The following is a 17119-nucleotide window of genomic DNA, read 5'->3' on the forward strand; positions in this document are numbered from 1 at the left end:
GTAAACACTGTTTACAGAACTGCATTTACCTGAGTGCTTAATTGAAAGCTTTTATAGAGTCCCAATAGACAGTGGCCACTCCTCCCTCCTCATTCATTGATTACCTTCTTAAGTCACTGTGTTGGGAACCCTCCTAAGAAACACAGGACTCTGCGTAATCATCCTAGAGCTGGATCTACTCTTTGGTAACTTAAGAGCGGAAATGAAGTTGATGATGTGAGTCAAAAGTTTTACAGTGTCACCAGTGAACTATTGGAATTAGTGGACAAAAGATACTTGTACTTTAATGACTTAGAAATAACACTCCCCAAAGAATATACGGCTTCAATTTAGTAGTGAGATTTAATTGCCTTCTAGGGACTTGGTCCCTGAAGTCTCTTCAGTGAACTTACTTCTTTGGAACCATAATGAATAAACTCAGAAGGTAGCAGCTGATAATGTTAATATTCTTCACTCTCCTTCTTTACACTTTGAATGATTTGGAGTCCTGGATTCCAAAATGCTGAGCGGAATCAAGACACAATCCACTGTAAGAGCAAGTAAAGAACATATACCCTGGTAAGAAGAAAGGAAGTCATTTTTGTCTCTTGAAACATATATATGTGGAATGGTCAGTCTTGACATGGATCTCAGCATGCACCTGTAACTCACTCCTCCTGAAAGACTGCAGCACTTCAGTGAGCTGATGATCATGCAACACATAAGGGGCTATATCAACACAACTCTTAGAGACCTTAGTGTTGTTGTTTGTGGTTTTGTGGGGTGTTTTGTTTTCTTTTGTTTTTTGCTCTTCAGGTGAGTAAAGTCAATTCGATTTCAAAAATATTCATTAAGTTCCTCCCATGTGTCAGAAACTGAGCCAAGTACTGGAGTTAAAGAAATAACATGCAAATTCTGTCTCCAGAGGGCTCACACTATAATCTGGCCATATTGCCTCATTATTATCATTTACTGAATTATTTTCTACCCTCCAGAAAAAAAAAAAGATAACCAATATGGCCATATTTTCATGGGTGCTACTTCCCAAGTGAGGCCTTATTTAAAAATAATAATAGGGGCGCCTGGGTGGCGCAGTCGGTTGAGCGTCCGACTTCAGCCAGGTCACGATCTCGCGGTCCGTGAGTTCGAGCCCCACGTCGGGCTCTGGGCTGATGGCTCAGAGCCTGGAGCCTGTTTCCGATTCTGTGTCTCCCTCTCTCTCTGCCCCTCCCCCGTTCATGCTCTGTCTCTCTCTGTCCCAAAAATAAATAAACGTTGAAAAAAAAAATAATAATAGCTAATGTGTATATAGCACAAAGATCCTTTGAGATAAACACTATAATTGTCCCAATTTTACAATCAAGGAACTAAGGCATAAACAAGTTAAGCAAATTACTGATGTTACACAGTGAATCAGTGATGGATCCAGGATCCAAACTTTGATCCAGAACTCATGCTGTTAACCACCACTCTACACTGCCTGGTGTGGATAATATAAATTTCTGTCTGTAAGTACCACCCATTCCATCACGTATATTTTGAGCTTCTGGGAGCTTTCTGAAAAGCTCAGAAAACAAGGAAGATGTTCCAAGAATCCCTTAATTTTAGCATTAAAGATAGGATGAATCCTCCTGGGAAGCATGCTTTTGCATGGTAGATAAAGAAGAACTTCTTTGGGAAATCTGCGTTAAAAAAAAAGTCTTGAAGTGTGCCCCAAATATTTCTGAAAGATCAAAAACCAGTAACTATATGTGTATCTCCACATATGTCTAATTAATTTAGGAAGATTTTGGCCTGCACAACTGAACTAAAACACTGAATTATTCAACTAAAAGATATATGTGGTTGATCTGGTGAGATTTACTCCAATCACATAAGCACAAAAATCTGTTCTTTGTTTTCCAGCTATTCATACTGGCATTTGTTCTGAGATCGTCAGGACTATAAGATGGTGAGGATTGTAAATTAGAAGAAGGCTTCATGATTAAACATGTTGTCATTCTAGTGTGAAGATTTAATGCCCCTTGAAAAAGGCTGTGCCTTGAAAATCCTTTCCTTGTAATGCTATTAGGAAATTATGGTTGTCGTGTCACCATTGCACAAAGACAAGATCACCTGACTTCGGCCTCAGCCTCATAACTACTCCAGGAAGACTTTTCCTTTTCAGATTCATTCTGTTTTCTGATCCTAATTCTGGGAGCACACAGAACAAAAATGAGTCTTCTAATTCTCATTGGAGGTAGTGAAGAGCCTCCTCATAGGATCACTGTAATAAGTAAGCAGCTGTAGTTAGAAGCTTAGCAGCACCTCAGTATTTTTTCAGTCTGTCTGCCCTTGGTCCCGATTTCTATTCAGAGCTCCCTTATCCTGTATTAGGATATACTGAGGATCCTGTTACAAAGTCTTACTCTACTTCCTGAATTACTTGTCCATAAATTTAGGTTTCATACCTTCTGAGTTCTGGAGTCTGTTCTAGAAAGAGAATCTGAAGTGATTACCTACATCGTGAGTCTGGATGGACTTTCTTGCTGACCAGCTCCTAAGACAAACCTTCCTATCCATGGCCTGTACTCACCAAGGTATGACACCTGCCTCATGAGTCTGAAACTAGATTCTCCTACAAATGCCCCAAATTCTGATTTGTGACTAGAACATGATGGGAATCTTACAATCAAAAAAAAAAAAAAAGATTTTGACCTTAATAATGAGCTGGTATGTGATAGCACTCATATTTGATAGAATTAGACCAAATAAAGCAAATAAAAATTTGAGTGGACAAAAAAGTGTAAAAACACTTTTTTTTTCAGATTCTAGTATAATAACCCACTTTCTCTTTTTGCTATAACATCTTCCCTGCAAGCAAAGAGCAAATTGTAGGGCTAAAAAAAAATACAAGATCTTAAAGTTCATTTCTGAGCAACAAGCCATTAGCAAGATTGAATACTATGAAATGAAATACTGCTTCTCACCATGGGCTTTTTACCCTATTTCCTTCAGCCACTTCAATGTAGGCTCTAGTCAAATCAGTGTCATGGCATTGGGTAAGACAGAAGAGCCAAACTGGCCTCGATTCATTCAACAAATCTGTACTGAACCCATATATTGTGGGTTTGCACTAGGCACTGTGTGAGGTAGTAAAAATAAGGCAGTACACGGGATGTGTCAGGGCTTCCTCCATCGAAAGCTTAAATTTTTTTTTAAAGGAATTTTATTTTTTTTAAGATTTTTTTTCAACGTTTATTTATTTTTGGGACAGAGAGAGACAGAGCATGAACGGGGGAGGGGCAGAGAGAGAGGGAGACACAGAATCGGAAACAGGCTCCAGGCTCCGAGCCATCAGCCCAGAGCCTGACGCGGGGCTCGAACTCACGGACTGCGAGATCGTGACCTGGCTGATGTCGGACGCTTAACCGACTGCGCCACCCAGGCGCCCCGAAAGCTTAAATTTTAGTAAGGGGGCATAAATTAAATAATTACACAATATATAAATACAAACTATAATAAGAGCTACGCAGAAAAAGTTTGGAGTGTTGTGAACAACTTCAACAAAAAGATATGATTTGGTTTTAGTGAGGTTAGGGAAGGCTTTTCTAATGAAATTTCTTTTAGGCTGAGATATTAAGGATGACTATGACTTCACCAGTCAAAGAGGGTAGGAAGAATATTTCCAGCAGAGAGAACACAATGTGCAAAAGCTCTGAGGTGTGAATGAGCTTGCCGTGCTTCATAAAGACAGTATGGCTGGAACATGGTGAGCACAAGAAGACACAGTGTAGGATAAGGTTAGGGTCAGATCATTCAGAGTCTTGTAGGTCATGGTAAATAGGTTAGATTTTATTCCAAGTCTAATTAGAAACCCTAGAGTGATTTTAAGCATGGGAAAGATATGGTGATAATTATGCATGTTTGTAAAAGGTCTCCCTGGCTGTTGAATGGAGAATAGGCTATAGAGAGGAAAGAATAGAAGTAGGGAGATCTGTTAAATGATGGTGGCTCTAACTAAATAAATGTTGGCTGTGGATATTTAGAATTATAGGTGGATTTAAAACATACTTAGGAGGAGGAGCCAATAGGGCTCAGTGATTGGATGTGTAGGGTGAGGAAGAAATGAGAATGAACTGGGCACAATTTTATGTCATGGATATGAACCACCTAAAAACAAATTTCAGGCTAATATCTATAGCAGGGGAAAAACAATTAGCAATTTTATGATTCAAGTCTAATTACATTTGAGCAGTGAATTGGCACATTTTCTTTAAGGAGGAGGTTCAAAGCAAGTTTCAGGTGCTCATTGTATAGATGGGGGAATTAAGACTTACAATGAAATGCGCTACTTTGCAAATTAATCTTGTGATGTGTCTGAGTGTTTTATCTCCCAAATTAGAATATAAGCTTCCACAGTATCCCTTCTTTCTCAAACATCTTTTCCTAATATCACCTGATATAGGACTGAGGACACAGAAGAACCCCAATAAATGTTCCTCAAATTAAAATGAATTGAGGGGCGCCTGGGTGGTGCAGTCGGTTAAGCGTCCGACATCAGCCAGGTCACGATCTCTCGGTCCGTGAGTTCGAGCCCCGCGTCAGGCTCTGGGCTGATGGCTCGGAGCCTGGAGCCTGTTTCCAATTCTGTGTCTCCCTCTCTCTCTGCCCCTCCCCCATTCATGCTCTGTCTCTCTCTGTCCCAAAAATAAATAAAAAACGTTGAAAAAAAATTTTAAAAATAAATAAATAAAATGAATTGAATTTCTTCTTTCTCAGCAGATAGAAGAAAATGGCTATTTTGGGTACTGAAAATGGCAGTGAAGTGACAGAATTCATCCTGGTGGGTTTCTCCAACTATCCAAAATCCCAGGTTGCTTTTATTGCACCATGGTAGCAGTTTACCTGATCACATTGGTGGGTAACAGTCTAATCCTTGTCATGGTTAGAGTTGATGACCAGCTTCTCACCCCTATGTATTTTTTCCTAAGTAACCTGTACTTCCTCGATATCTGTTACTCTAGCAATTCAGTACCTTTTTTGTTGTTCAATGGTTTAAAAGACGACCCTACCATTTTTTATACTAGCTGTTATGGTCAGATGACAATCACTATTTTTCTGGGGATGACAGAGTGTCTCCTCCTTGCTATCATGGTTTATGATAGATTTATTGCAATATCTAATCCTCTGTGTTACACCATCATTATGAACAACCAGGTGTGCATACAGTTGGCCATGGTGACTTGGGCCAGTGCCTTCCTTTTAGCAATAATACTGATCATTGCAATTCCTGCCCATTTTTGTGGATGCAATGTCATCAATCAATTTACCTGTGAGGTCCAGGCCCTATTGAAGCTCACTGGCTCAAATACCCCAGTCAGACTTATTCTGGGTCTGGTCATAGGCATATTCACACTGCCCCTACCTTTTATCTTCATTCTCATCTCCTATACTCGCATTGTGGTTGTCATGCTAAGGATCCACTCTGCAGAGGGCAGGCTCAAAGTTTTTTCCACCTATAGGTCCCACCTGACTGTGGTCACCATATTTTATGGAACAGCCATCTACATGTACCTGAAACCTCAATCAAGGGAGTCCCAGGACCAGGGTAAAGTCATCTCTGCATTTTATGGTGTTGTAACTTCTATGTTGAACCCCCTCATTTACACCTTGAGAAACAAAGATGTGAAAGATGTCCTAAGAAAAATTATTTGAAAGAAAGAATCCTAGAAAGGACATGAATATCCCATGGAGGTTCATCTAACTGACAGCTTGACACTGACTTATAAAAATAACAAGGTATAAATAGCAAAATATTTTCATAAGACCATTAGTTTCAAATGCATTTCTTCTATTTCCAACAAGCATGTGATAAAGAATATCCTCCCACTCAAAAAGATATGTTAAACATTTACAATTCCATTCATTTACATAATAAACTATACAGGACAATCTTGTGGGAGCATTTATAAAACAAAATAATAATTAGTACATTTGAATCCTATGTAGTTATGTCATTTTACTGAACGAGAAATATTTCAATATTCTAAGATTCTCTTTGGTAGATGGTAAAGAGCAAAGTTGCAAAATGGACATTTTTTTCTCTTGATGCTTTTTCTATGAGGTATATCATTACCCAAGCTTCAGAAAGAGATGAATGTGAGTATGCAGAGAGGAAAATTACTCAACTGTTACATAAGACTTCCACATAGAAGGCCTTCTGATGAAGCAAAAAGCCCTTCAAGACTGTGTAGGTACCGAGGGCCAGAAATGATGACCTTATGGAACTTACAATTACATGTCTGGATAAGTAGATCAGGACCCATTTTCTCTGTCAACGTACCGTAGTCATGAATAATCGCATGCTGCTTCCAAAGTTGACCTCACAGAGCAAATCTAATCCCTTTAAAACTCCTTAACAAACAAGAAAATGTGTACTGTATTTTTGGATTATAAAAATTCTAATGTTCATTATTTTTAAATACATGAGGCAGGTAGAGAAAAAAATAAAAAAGCACCTGTAATGCCAACACTCAATGAGGCTTACATTGGTTCTAGAATCCAGCAGACATGTGTTTAAGACTGAGACTTATGGCCGCGTGGGATTTCTTACTTCCCATCTCTCAGTTTCAATTTTCTCATCTGTAAAATGGGGATTATAAGAGTGCCTACCCCACAAAGCTGGTTTGAGAATGAAATGAGATGATGCATGTTAATCTTCTATCATATGTTCGGCATGTGGTGGACACTGAATACATGTCAGCCGAAAAAGAAAAACACTGTCAATTCACTCTCTGACATCTATACCCATTATATGAGTGTTCATTCATTTATGTCTGTACCAATAATGACTGTATCTTTTTAAAATAATTTATGAGAATATGATACACTGAAAAAAATAGGTTCTGTTGTCTTAATGTGAATTTATCCTATTAGAGATGAGGTTGAATATGTTTCCCATGTTCATTGGTCAATTGTATTTCAAGAGTCAGGGTCTTTGTCGTTGGGTCAAAATGACAATGAATCAATCCAATTTTGGAAACAGAAAATGCTGCGGTGGGCTACTTGTGACTAATAAAAAGCCCCCAAATTTATTTCAACATTGATTCACTTCACCACTGTTTCCAGATAAATCCTGACAGGCAGATCCCAGTTTGATCCATTCTATTTCACTGTGTAAGTAAGAAATTAATACCTAATTGGTCAACAACACAAGCCGACAGAAGACTATTGTAAATGAAAATAATAAAAGTGTGGGAATGCCAACAGAGAACTTTTTAGAAAGGGAATCTATGGTGTTATGCAAACTTTGTTGTAACATTGCCAATTTAACCTTGAACAAATTCTTTTGTAAGTTTTATTTCTGGCGTTTCTAATACTCTTCATTTAACCTAAAGCACTCCTGAAACAAAACGGAAGGTACTAATAACTAACTAACAAGACATGGTGAACAGATAAAGTCAAACACTAGAGGGGGGAAACAAACATGATTCCTCAAAAGGAAAAAAAAAAGGAGTGAAACTGCAAACCTAATACTTATTGGAGTTTGATCATTTTCATTAGGGACTAGAAGAGGTAGAGAAGAACAAGCAATGAGATGTGACTTTTGCTGACAGAAAGAAATTTATTGGGGAGAGGCAGGGACGTTTTTAGCTGCAAGAGAAAATTAGACAGGTGAACTAATGTCTTCCCTTTTGATTACCTCAGGAAGAAGTTAGACAGGATTCTCTCTGGAGAGAGAAATATGTTACATCTGGAAGTGGAGAACAAGCCGCAGGAAAGTTTCTGACACGAAATCAAGACTGGATGAATAGAAAGTGTAAGTAAGAGATTATAAGAACAACTGATCAGAGATATGTGCATAAGTTGCCTTTCTGTTAAAAGTGTATTGGGAAAGTTGTCTTCAAAATGAACAAGTTTGACTTATAATAAACAAAGCAATACTTTGGAAGTACCTATGCCTTGGGAGGTGTTTAAATTTCTTATCTCTGCCAAACAGCACTTATGACTTGCAGCTGATAATGGGCAACTCTGCCTCCCCGCACACCATCTTCTCATAACGTGTGCCAAAATCACCAGGCGACATCTTAGAAGGTTGAACTGACCCCTTCAAAATCAACATAACTGAGAAAAGAGCTTTGCGCTATGTGCTGGCAGCAGGAGAGAAAAAAAGAAAGAAAGAAAGAAAGAAAGAAAGAAAGAAAGAAAGAAAGAAAGAAAGAAAGAAAGAAAGAAAGAAAGAAAGAAACACTTGAGAGCCCACCTGGAAGTGTTCAAAAGAAAGAAATTTATAATTTTTAAAAAGCTAAGAAACTATCATTGGCTTTTGAGTGAGTCTGTCAACACACCGGTACTAATAAGAAAGTGAAATTAATTGTTGCATGTTCCTTGAGTTTCAACAAGTCATGAAAGCAGAACTATTAAAGCTACTCTTTTCATCATATGGAAACGAGCACACAGAAAATGGTTCACTTATTCCTGCAATATTTTTGTTGTTTTGGTTAAAACAGTCACCCGATAGGGGCACCTGGGTGGCTCAGTAGGTTAAGCGTCCAATCTAAGTTCATGATTTCATGGTTTGTGGGTTCGAGCCCCACATCGGGCTGTGGGCTGACAGCTCAGAGCCTGGAGCCTGCTTCAGATTCTGTGTCTCCCTCTCTCTCTGCCCCTCCCCCGCTCGCACTCTGGCTGTCACTCTCTCTCGCTCAAAAATAAATAAACATTAAGAAAATAAATAAATAAACAGTCACTAAAGTTTTTTCACTAACATGTTTGAGTCAATGGCCCTGTATACTAGTATTTGCCATCCCACATACACACAAAGACATGCACACACAGACTTTATTGTTAGAAAGACCTCGTTTGAATTGAGACTTTTGAGATTTAAAAGACTACTTCTTGGGGGCGCCTGGCTGGTGCAGCAGGTAGAGCATGTGACTCTTGACCTCAGGGCTGTGAGTTCAAGTTCCATGTTGGGCATGGAGCCTACTTAAAATTAAAAATAAAATAAAATACCATTTTTTAGCTGTGCATCCTTGGGCAAGTTACTTTAACCTTCCTCATACTCCCATCCTCATCTATGCAGTTGATAACAATAGTAATATTCATTATAATAATAATAATAATAATAATAATAAGTCTCTACTTCATAGGGTTGCTATGAGGATCAAATAAGATCAACAATGTAGAACACCTAGCACAGTATTGTCAAATAGGAAGCCAATGAAATATTAATTATTTTTACTATCCTTATCATATTAAATATTATATAACTCTGGCACCAGAGATCCTGTATGTTGAAATGCCTAGTTTATTCTGTGTGCAGCAAGGTTATCACACTTCACCTGGCTGAATCCCATACCTGAAATTATGGAAAACATACACAGGCCTGTATGTGTGTCTGGCTGTAAGTGTTGGAGGTTAACACTTTGCCTCTTTTTATTCCTCACTTTACTCATTCAAAGCAAAACTTATTGAGTACCTTCTATGTGTTATGTAATTTGCTAGCACTTGGAATCCCCAGTAAAAAAGACAAAGTTCCTGACCTTAGGTGCTAAACATTTTGATAGAGAAACAGATATTAAATAGATGATCACATATATAAATAAACGACTTTAAAAAGCATGATAAGTACTCTGAAGGAAACAAACAGGAAGGTAGAGTGAAATGTGAGATGTATTTTGGATCAGATTGTAAGATAAGATCTCTCAGAAGAAGTAATATTTAAACTGAAACTGAAGATCCATTAAATGCTTAAAGTTCACACTTTGAGGAGTTGAGGAAAGGGAGTGCACTAGAATAAGGGAAAAAATACAAAGGCTCTGAAGAAAGAACTGAGCATGTTAAAGGAACAGAAAGAAGACAAGTTTAGCTAGAGCTAAGTGAGCAAGGGGATGGGTAGGTGGTATAACATTCACTCCTCCCCCCCTTTCCTTCCTTCCTTCCTTCCTTCCTTCCTTCAACAACAGGTAAACATAAATATACAAATGAATATTTAATAAAGACACACAGAGAAAGATAAAGAGACATAGAGAGAACCTACTGTGTGTACCAGGCATTGTTCTAGGCTTTTGGGACACATCAATGAGTAAAAAATGTCTCCACATTCATAAGGCTTATGTTATGGTGCAGGAACCTAAACCATAAAAATAAATCATACAGTATGTTGTTAAAATACAAAAGCATGGTAACAGATAGGGAAAGATAGGATAGGCACTTCTTAAATAGAGTGATCAGAAAAGTCCTACCTGAGAATTTGGAACTTGAATAATGAGGGGGGAAGTGTGTGAATATGTAGGAAAATAATATTCCAGGCAAAGGCGCTAAAGTAGAAGAACACATAAGGTATTTGAAGAACACCAAGGAAGCCAGGTGGCTGCATGGGAGTGAGCCAAAAGGAGGAAAGCAGCAGATGAGCTCAGACAGGAACAAGGGATCAAACTGCATAGGTACTTCTTGATCATTGTAAGGACTTCAGCATTTTTAAAAAGCTTTATTGAGATATAATTCACATGCCATAATTTCACCATTTTAAATAGAACAATTCAATGCCATTTAGTACCTTGACTAAGATGTGCAATCATCACCACTAATTCCAGAATATTTTCATCATCCCTAGAAAGAAACCCTGTACACATTAGCTGTTACTCCCCATTTTCCCTTTTCCTCAGCCTCCAGTAACCACAAATGTACTTTCTATCTCTATGAATTTCCTTATTCAAGACATTTTATGTAAAGGAAATCATACAATATGTGGGTTGTTCACCTTAGCATAATGTTTTCAAGATTTATTTATGTTGATTAATGTTTTGTGGCTGAATAATATTCTAGTATATGGATATACCAAATTCATCCAGTGCTTCTCCTTATATTTTCAGAAATAATAAGCTTCAGGATGTAATACACATGTATCTGCAAAACTAGAGATATGTGGGAACCCATACCACAGGAATGTATGAAGTTGCTAATTACTCCATATCTTAGCCAATGCAACAAAATATTCACTTAGTTTATTATAGCCACCTAGTGGACTAAAATAGGTAACCCATTGTAATTTTTTTAATGTTTATTTATTTTGAGAGTGTGTGTGTGAGCAGGGGAGGGGCAGAGAGAGAGTCCCAAGCAGGCTCCGTGTTGCCAGCATGGAGCCTGATGTGAGGCTCCATCTCATGAATTGTGAGATCATGACCTGAGTTGAAATCAAGAATCGGTAGCTTAACAGACGGAGCCACCCAGGCGCCCCTCATTGTGATTTTGATTGGCATTTTCCTAATAACCAATGATGTTGTGCATCTTTTTATGTGCTTTTTTTTCCATTCGTTTAGCTTTCGAGAAATGTATTTTCAGATCCTTTGCTCATTTTTTAACGGGGTTATTTGTTTACTATTGAGTTGAAAGAGCTCTCTTTATCTTCTATATATTAATCCCTATTTGATACCTAATTTGAAAATATTTTTTCCCATTCTGTGGGTTGTCTTTTTACTTTCTTAGTAGTAGCCTTTGAAGTACAAACACATTTGAATTTGATGATGTCAAGTTTATTGGGGTTTTTTGGTGTGTGCCTTGTGATTTTGGTACCATATCTAAGAAATCACTATCTAATATTTAGGCCTGTGTCACAAATATTTATACCAAAATATTTATGTTACAAATATTTATGCCTATGTTTGTTCTAAGAGTTGCAAACTTTTTAAAAAAATGTTTATGTTTATTTATTTTTGAGAGACAGAGAGAGGCTGGAGGAGGAGTAGAGAGAGGGAGACAGAGGATCCGAAGCAGGCTCTGCATTAACAGCAGAGAGCCTGACGCGGGGCTCAAACCAATGAACTGTGAGACCATGACTTGAGCTGAAGTCAGATGCTTAACCGACTGAGGTGCTCAGGCGCCCCTTAAGAGTTGCAAGCTTTTAACTCTGACAATTAGGACTTTGGTCCATTTTGAGTTAACTTTTGTATATGGTGTGTGGTGGGGTTTCAATTTCATCTTTTTGCATGTGCATATCCACTTGTCCCAGCACCATTTGTAGAAAAGACTGCCATTCTACCCATTGGATTGTCTTGGCACCTGTGTCAAAAATAAATTGACCAAAAATATATGGGTTTATTATTAGATGTTTAGTTCTACTCCATTCATCAATATGTCCACCCTTATATCAGTACCACACAGTTTGTTTGTTTGGTTTTTTGAGTATAGTTGACACACAATGTTACATTAGTCTCAGGTGTACAACATAGGGATTCAATTTCTGTATACATTATGCTATGGTCACCACAAGTGTAGCCACCATCTGTCACCATACAATGCTTTTGCAATATCATTGACTATATTCCTTATGCTGTGCCTTTTATTCCCATGACTTATTCATTCCATAACTGGAAGCCCATAACTCCCTCTTCCCTTCACCCATATTGCTTATCCCCCATTCCTCTCCCCTCTAGCAACCATCAGTTTGTTTTCTCTATTTACAGGTCTGATTCTGCTTTTTGTTTATTTATTCACTTGTTTTTTTAGATTTCACCTAGGAGTGAAATCATATGGTATTTGCCTTTCTCAGTGTTAGTTTTTTTTTTACTTATTTCACTTAGCATAATAACTTATAGGTCCATGACATGTCACAAATGGCAAGATCTCACTCATTTTTATGGCTGATATTCCACTATATCTATCTATCTATCTATCTATCTATCTATCTATCATCTATCTATCTAAAGATATAAAGATATAGATACAGATAATCACATCTTTATCTATCCACCTATCCAATGACACTTGGGTTGCTTCCATTATATAGATAGGTGATTGATAGATGATAGATAGATAGATAGATAGATAGATAGATAGATAGATAGAATAACATTTTATTTATCTATCCACCTATCCATTGACACTTGGGTTGCTTCCATTATATAGATAGGTGATTGATAGATGATAGATAGATAGATAGATAGATAGATAGATAGATAGATAGATAGAATAACATTTTATTTATCTATCCACCTATCCATTGACACTTGGGTTGCTTCCATTATCTTGGCTATTCTAAATAATGCTGCAATAAACATAGGGATGCATATATCTCTTTGAATTAATGTTTTCATTTCCTTTGGGTAAATACCTGCTAGTAGAATTACTGAATCATATAGTATTTCTATTTGTAATTTTTGAGGTACTTCCATACTGTATTCTACAGAGGGTGCACCAGTTTATATACCCACCAACAGTGCACAAGTGTTCCTTTTTCTCCGTTTCCTTGCTAACACTTGTTATTTCTTATCTTTTTTATTCTGGCCATTCTGACAAGTGTAAGGTGATATCTCTGTGGCTTTTATTTGCCCTGAAAATTAGTGATGTTGAGCATCTTTTCTTGCATCTGTTGGCCAGTTGTATACCTTCTTTGGAAAGATGTCTACTGAGGTTTCTGCCTATTTTTTAATCAGATTATTTGGTTTTTTGGTGTTGAGTTGTACAAATTCTTTATATACCTTGGATATTAACCCCTTATCAGCCATATCATTTACAAGTATTTTCTCCCATTCAGTAGGTTGCCATTTAGTTTTGTTGGTAGTTTCATTTGTTGTGAAAAGCTTTTTATTTTGGTGTAGTCCCAATAGTTTAGTTTTCTTTTGTTTCTCTTGCCTGAGGAGACATATCTAGAAAATTGTTGCTAATGCCAATGTCAAGGTATGTTATGTTTTCTTATAGGAATTTTATGGTTTTATGTCTCACATTTAGGTCTTCAATTAATTTTGAGTTCATTTTTGTGTATGATGTAATAAAGTAACCCAGTTGCATTCTTTTGCATGTGGCTGTTCAGTATTGCCACCACCATTTGTTGAAGAGCCTGTCTTTTCCCCATTGTGTATTCCTACCTCTTTTGTCATTAATTTATCATATAAATGTGGGTTTATTTCCCAGTTCTCTATTCTATTTCACTGATCTATGTGTCTATTTTTGTGCCAATAGCAAACTGTTTCGATTACTACAGCTTTGTAGTGTATCTTGAAATCTTGGATTGTGATACCTCCAGCTTCATTCTTCTTCCTCAAGGTTGCTTTGGCTATTCTAGGTCTTTCGTGGTTCCATACAAACTTCAGAATTATTTGTCCTAGTTCTGTGAAAAATGCTGTTGGTATTTTAATAGGAATTGCATTGAATCTGTAGATTGCTTTGAGTAGTATGGACATTTTAACAATATTAATTCCTCCAATCAGTGAGCATGGAATATCTTCCCATTTGTGTTGTCTTCAATTTCTTTCCTCAATGTCTTACAGTTTTCAGAGTACAGACCCGTCACCTCCTTGGATAAGTTTATTCCTAGGTATTTTATTCTTTTTGGTGCAATTATAAATGGAATTGTTTTCTCAATTTCACTTTCTGCTAGTTTGTTATTAGTGTATAGATTCACAAACAATTTCAGTGTATTAATTTTGTATCCTGCAGCTTTACGGATTTCTTTTATTACTTCTAAATGAATAAATTGTTTTGGTGGAGTCTTCAGGGGTTCCTATGTATAGTATCATGAAATCTGAAAATAATGAAAGTTTTACTTTTTCCTTGCCAATTTGATTCTTTCATTTCTTTTTCTCATCTGATTGCTGTGGCCAGAACTTCCAGTACTAGGGTGAATAAAAGAGATGAGACTAGACAACCTTAGCTTCTTCCTAATCTTAAAGGAAAAGCTCTCAGCTTTTCACCATTGAATGTGATGTTAGCTGTAGGTTTTTCACACACAGGCTTTATTATGTTGAGGTATCTTCCCTCTAAATAGTTTGTTGACAGTTTTTATTATTAACAAATATTGAATTTTGTCAAAAGCTTTTTCTGCATTTATTGAAATGATTTTTTTAATCTGTTGTTTTGTTAATGTGGTATCATGTTGATAGGTTTTATTTCAATATTTTTTGTAGTTTTCATTGTACTCCTTTTGTTAAATTTATTCCTAAGTATTTTATCCTTTTGATACTATTGTAATTGGAACTGTTTTCTTAACTTCTTTTTTGGTTGTTCATTGCTAGTGTATAGAAATAGCATTGATTTAGTATAGTAATCTTATACCCTGAAAACTTGTTTAAAAAGAGATTATTACTTCTAGTAGGTTTTTCTGTGGATTCCATAGAATTTCCCATATACAAGATCATAAGTCTGAATAGAGAAAGTTGTACTTCTTTTCCAATCTGGATGATTCTATTTCTTTCTCTTGCCTAATTTTCCTGGCAAAAATTGCAGTACAACGTTGAATAGAAGTGGTAAAAGTAGAAATCCTCGTCATCTTCCAAGATCTTAGGGGGAAAGTTTTCAGTGTTTCACCATTAATTACAATGTTAGCTGCATGGTTTTCATTGATTGATGGACTTTACCAGGCTGAAGGACATCCTTTTTGTTTCTAGTTGCCTAATGCTTTTTTTTTATCATGAAAGGGTATTAGATTTTATCAAATTATGTAACTGTTTCCATTTAGATAATATTATTTTTGTCTTTTAATGAATTAATTTAAGCCAACTTTGCATTCTTGGGATAAATATTACATAATGATGGTGAATAATTATTTTTATATAATGCTGAATTTACTTTGCTGGCATATTTTAAGGATTTTGGAGCTATATATTCAAAAGGGATACTAGTTTTTAATTTTCTTGTGAGGTCTGATTTTGATTTCAAGGTAATATTAGCTCTATTGAATGATGGGAAGTATTCCCTTCTCTTCTACTTTTGGAACATTTTGTGAAGGATTGGTGTCAATTATTCTCCAAATGTTTGGAAGGATTACACAGTTAATCCATATGGGATGGTCCTTACTTTATGGAAAGATTTTTGATTATTAATTCAATCACTTCACTTATTATAGGTTTATTCAGATTTTCTATTTCTTCTTGAGGCAGTTTGTGTGGTTCTTGAAATTTGTTCATTTCACTTAGTTTATCAATTTTTAGTACACAATTATTAATAGTATTCTCTTATAATTATTCTCATGTTTCTAAGGTTAGTAGAGATGTCACAAGTTTGATTTCTGATTTTAGAAATTTGAGTTTTTTCTTTCTTTCTTTTCTTTCTTTCTTTCTTTCTTTCTTTCTTTCTTTCTTTCTTTCTTTCTTCTCTTTCTCTGTCTCTTTCTCTCTTGTAACTCAAGATAAGAGTTTATCAATTTTTGGATCTCTCCAAAGAATAAACATTTGATTTCAGTGAATTTATTATTTTTCTCTTCTCTATTTCATTTACTTTCATTCTAGCCTTTATTGTTTGTTTCTCAATGTTTTGAGTTTAGTTTTATCTTCACTTTCTACTTTCATAATGTGAAAGCTTAGGTTACTGACTTTAAATATTTCTTTTTAAAATATAGATGTGTACAGCTATTTACCTTTTACTGATATCTCATGAATTTTGGTATTTTTTGTGTTTTCACTCATTTCAAAGTACCTTCTAATTTACCTTGTCATTTTTTTCACCTATTGATTATTTAGAATACTTAATTTCCATATATTTGGGAATTACTCTAATTTCTGCTATTAATTTCTAATTTTATTCTATTGTGATCATATACATACTTTGTATGGCTTCAGTTATTTTAAATTTCTTGAAAATTGTTGCATGTTCTAGCATATGATCTATCTTGGAAATGTTTTATGTGAACTTGAGAGAAATGTTTATTCTGTTGTTGAATACAGTGTTCAGTAAGATCTTGATAGATCCAAGTAGTTTATAGTGTTGTTCAAGCCTTTTATTTTCTTGTTTATCCTCTGTCTAGTTGTTCTATCAATGACTGAAAATGGAGTATGGAAGTCTCCAACTATTATTGTTGAACTGCCTACTCCTCCTTTGAATTCTTCAGTTTTTACTTTTTGTATATTTTGGCTTTGTTGTTAGATGTAAATATGTTTATAATCGTTACTTCTCCTCGATGGATTCACACTCTCATCATTACAGAATGTTCTTCTTTGTCTATAGTAATAGTGTTTGCCTTAAAGCCTAGTTTGTCCAATAATAGTTTAGGTCTACCAGCTCTATTTTAGGTACTGTTGGTATGGTGTATATATTTTCCAAATATTTATTTTCAACACATTTGTGTTTTTGAATCTAAAGTAAGTCTTTTGTAAATAGCATGTAGTTGGGTTATGCTTTGATTTTTTCCTAAATCCCTTTGGCAACTTTCTGACTTTTGATT

At 36.0% G+C, this 17119-nt stretch overlaps 1 protein-coding gene across 1 annotated transcript in view; it reads left to right on the plus strand.

Annotated features, from left to right (window-relative positions):
• The first annotated feature begins 4851 nt into the window (after window positions 1-4851).
• Window positions 4852-17119, plus strand: part of LOC122477148 (olfactory receptor 13H1-like) — a 34187-nt gene continuing 21919 nt past the window's right edge. Inside the window, exons 1-2 of the mRNA XM_043570018.1 lie at window positions 4852-5646; window positions 7669-7780. Of these exons, the coding sequence (XP_043425953.1) occupies window positions 4852-5646; window positions 7669-7780 (907 nt within the window). The remainder of the gene's footprint in view (window positions 5647-7668; window positions 7781-17119) is intronic.

Source organism: Prionailurus bengalensis, chromosome X (genome assembly GCF_016509475.1).
Source record: "Prionailurus bengalensis isolate Pbe53 chromosome X, Fcat_Pben_1.1_paternal_pri, whole genome shotgun sequence".
Lineage (NCBI taxonomy): Eukaryota > Metazoa > Chordata > Mammalia > Carnivora > Felidae > Prionailurus > Prionailurus bengalensis.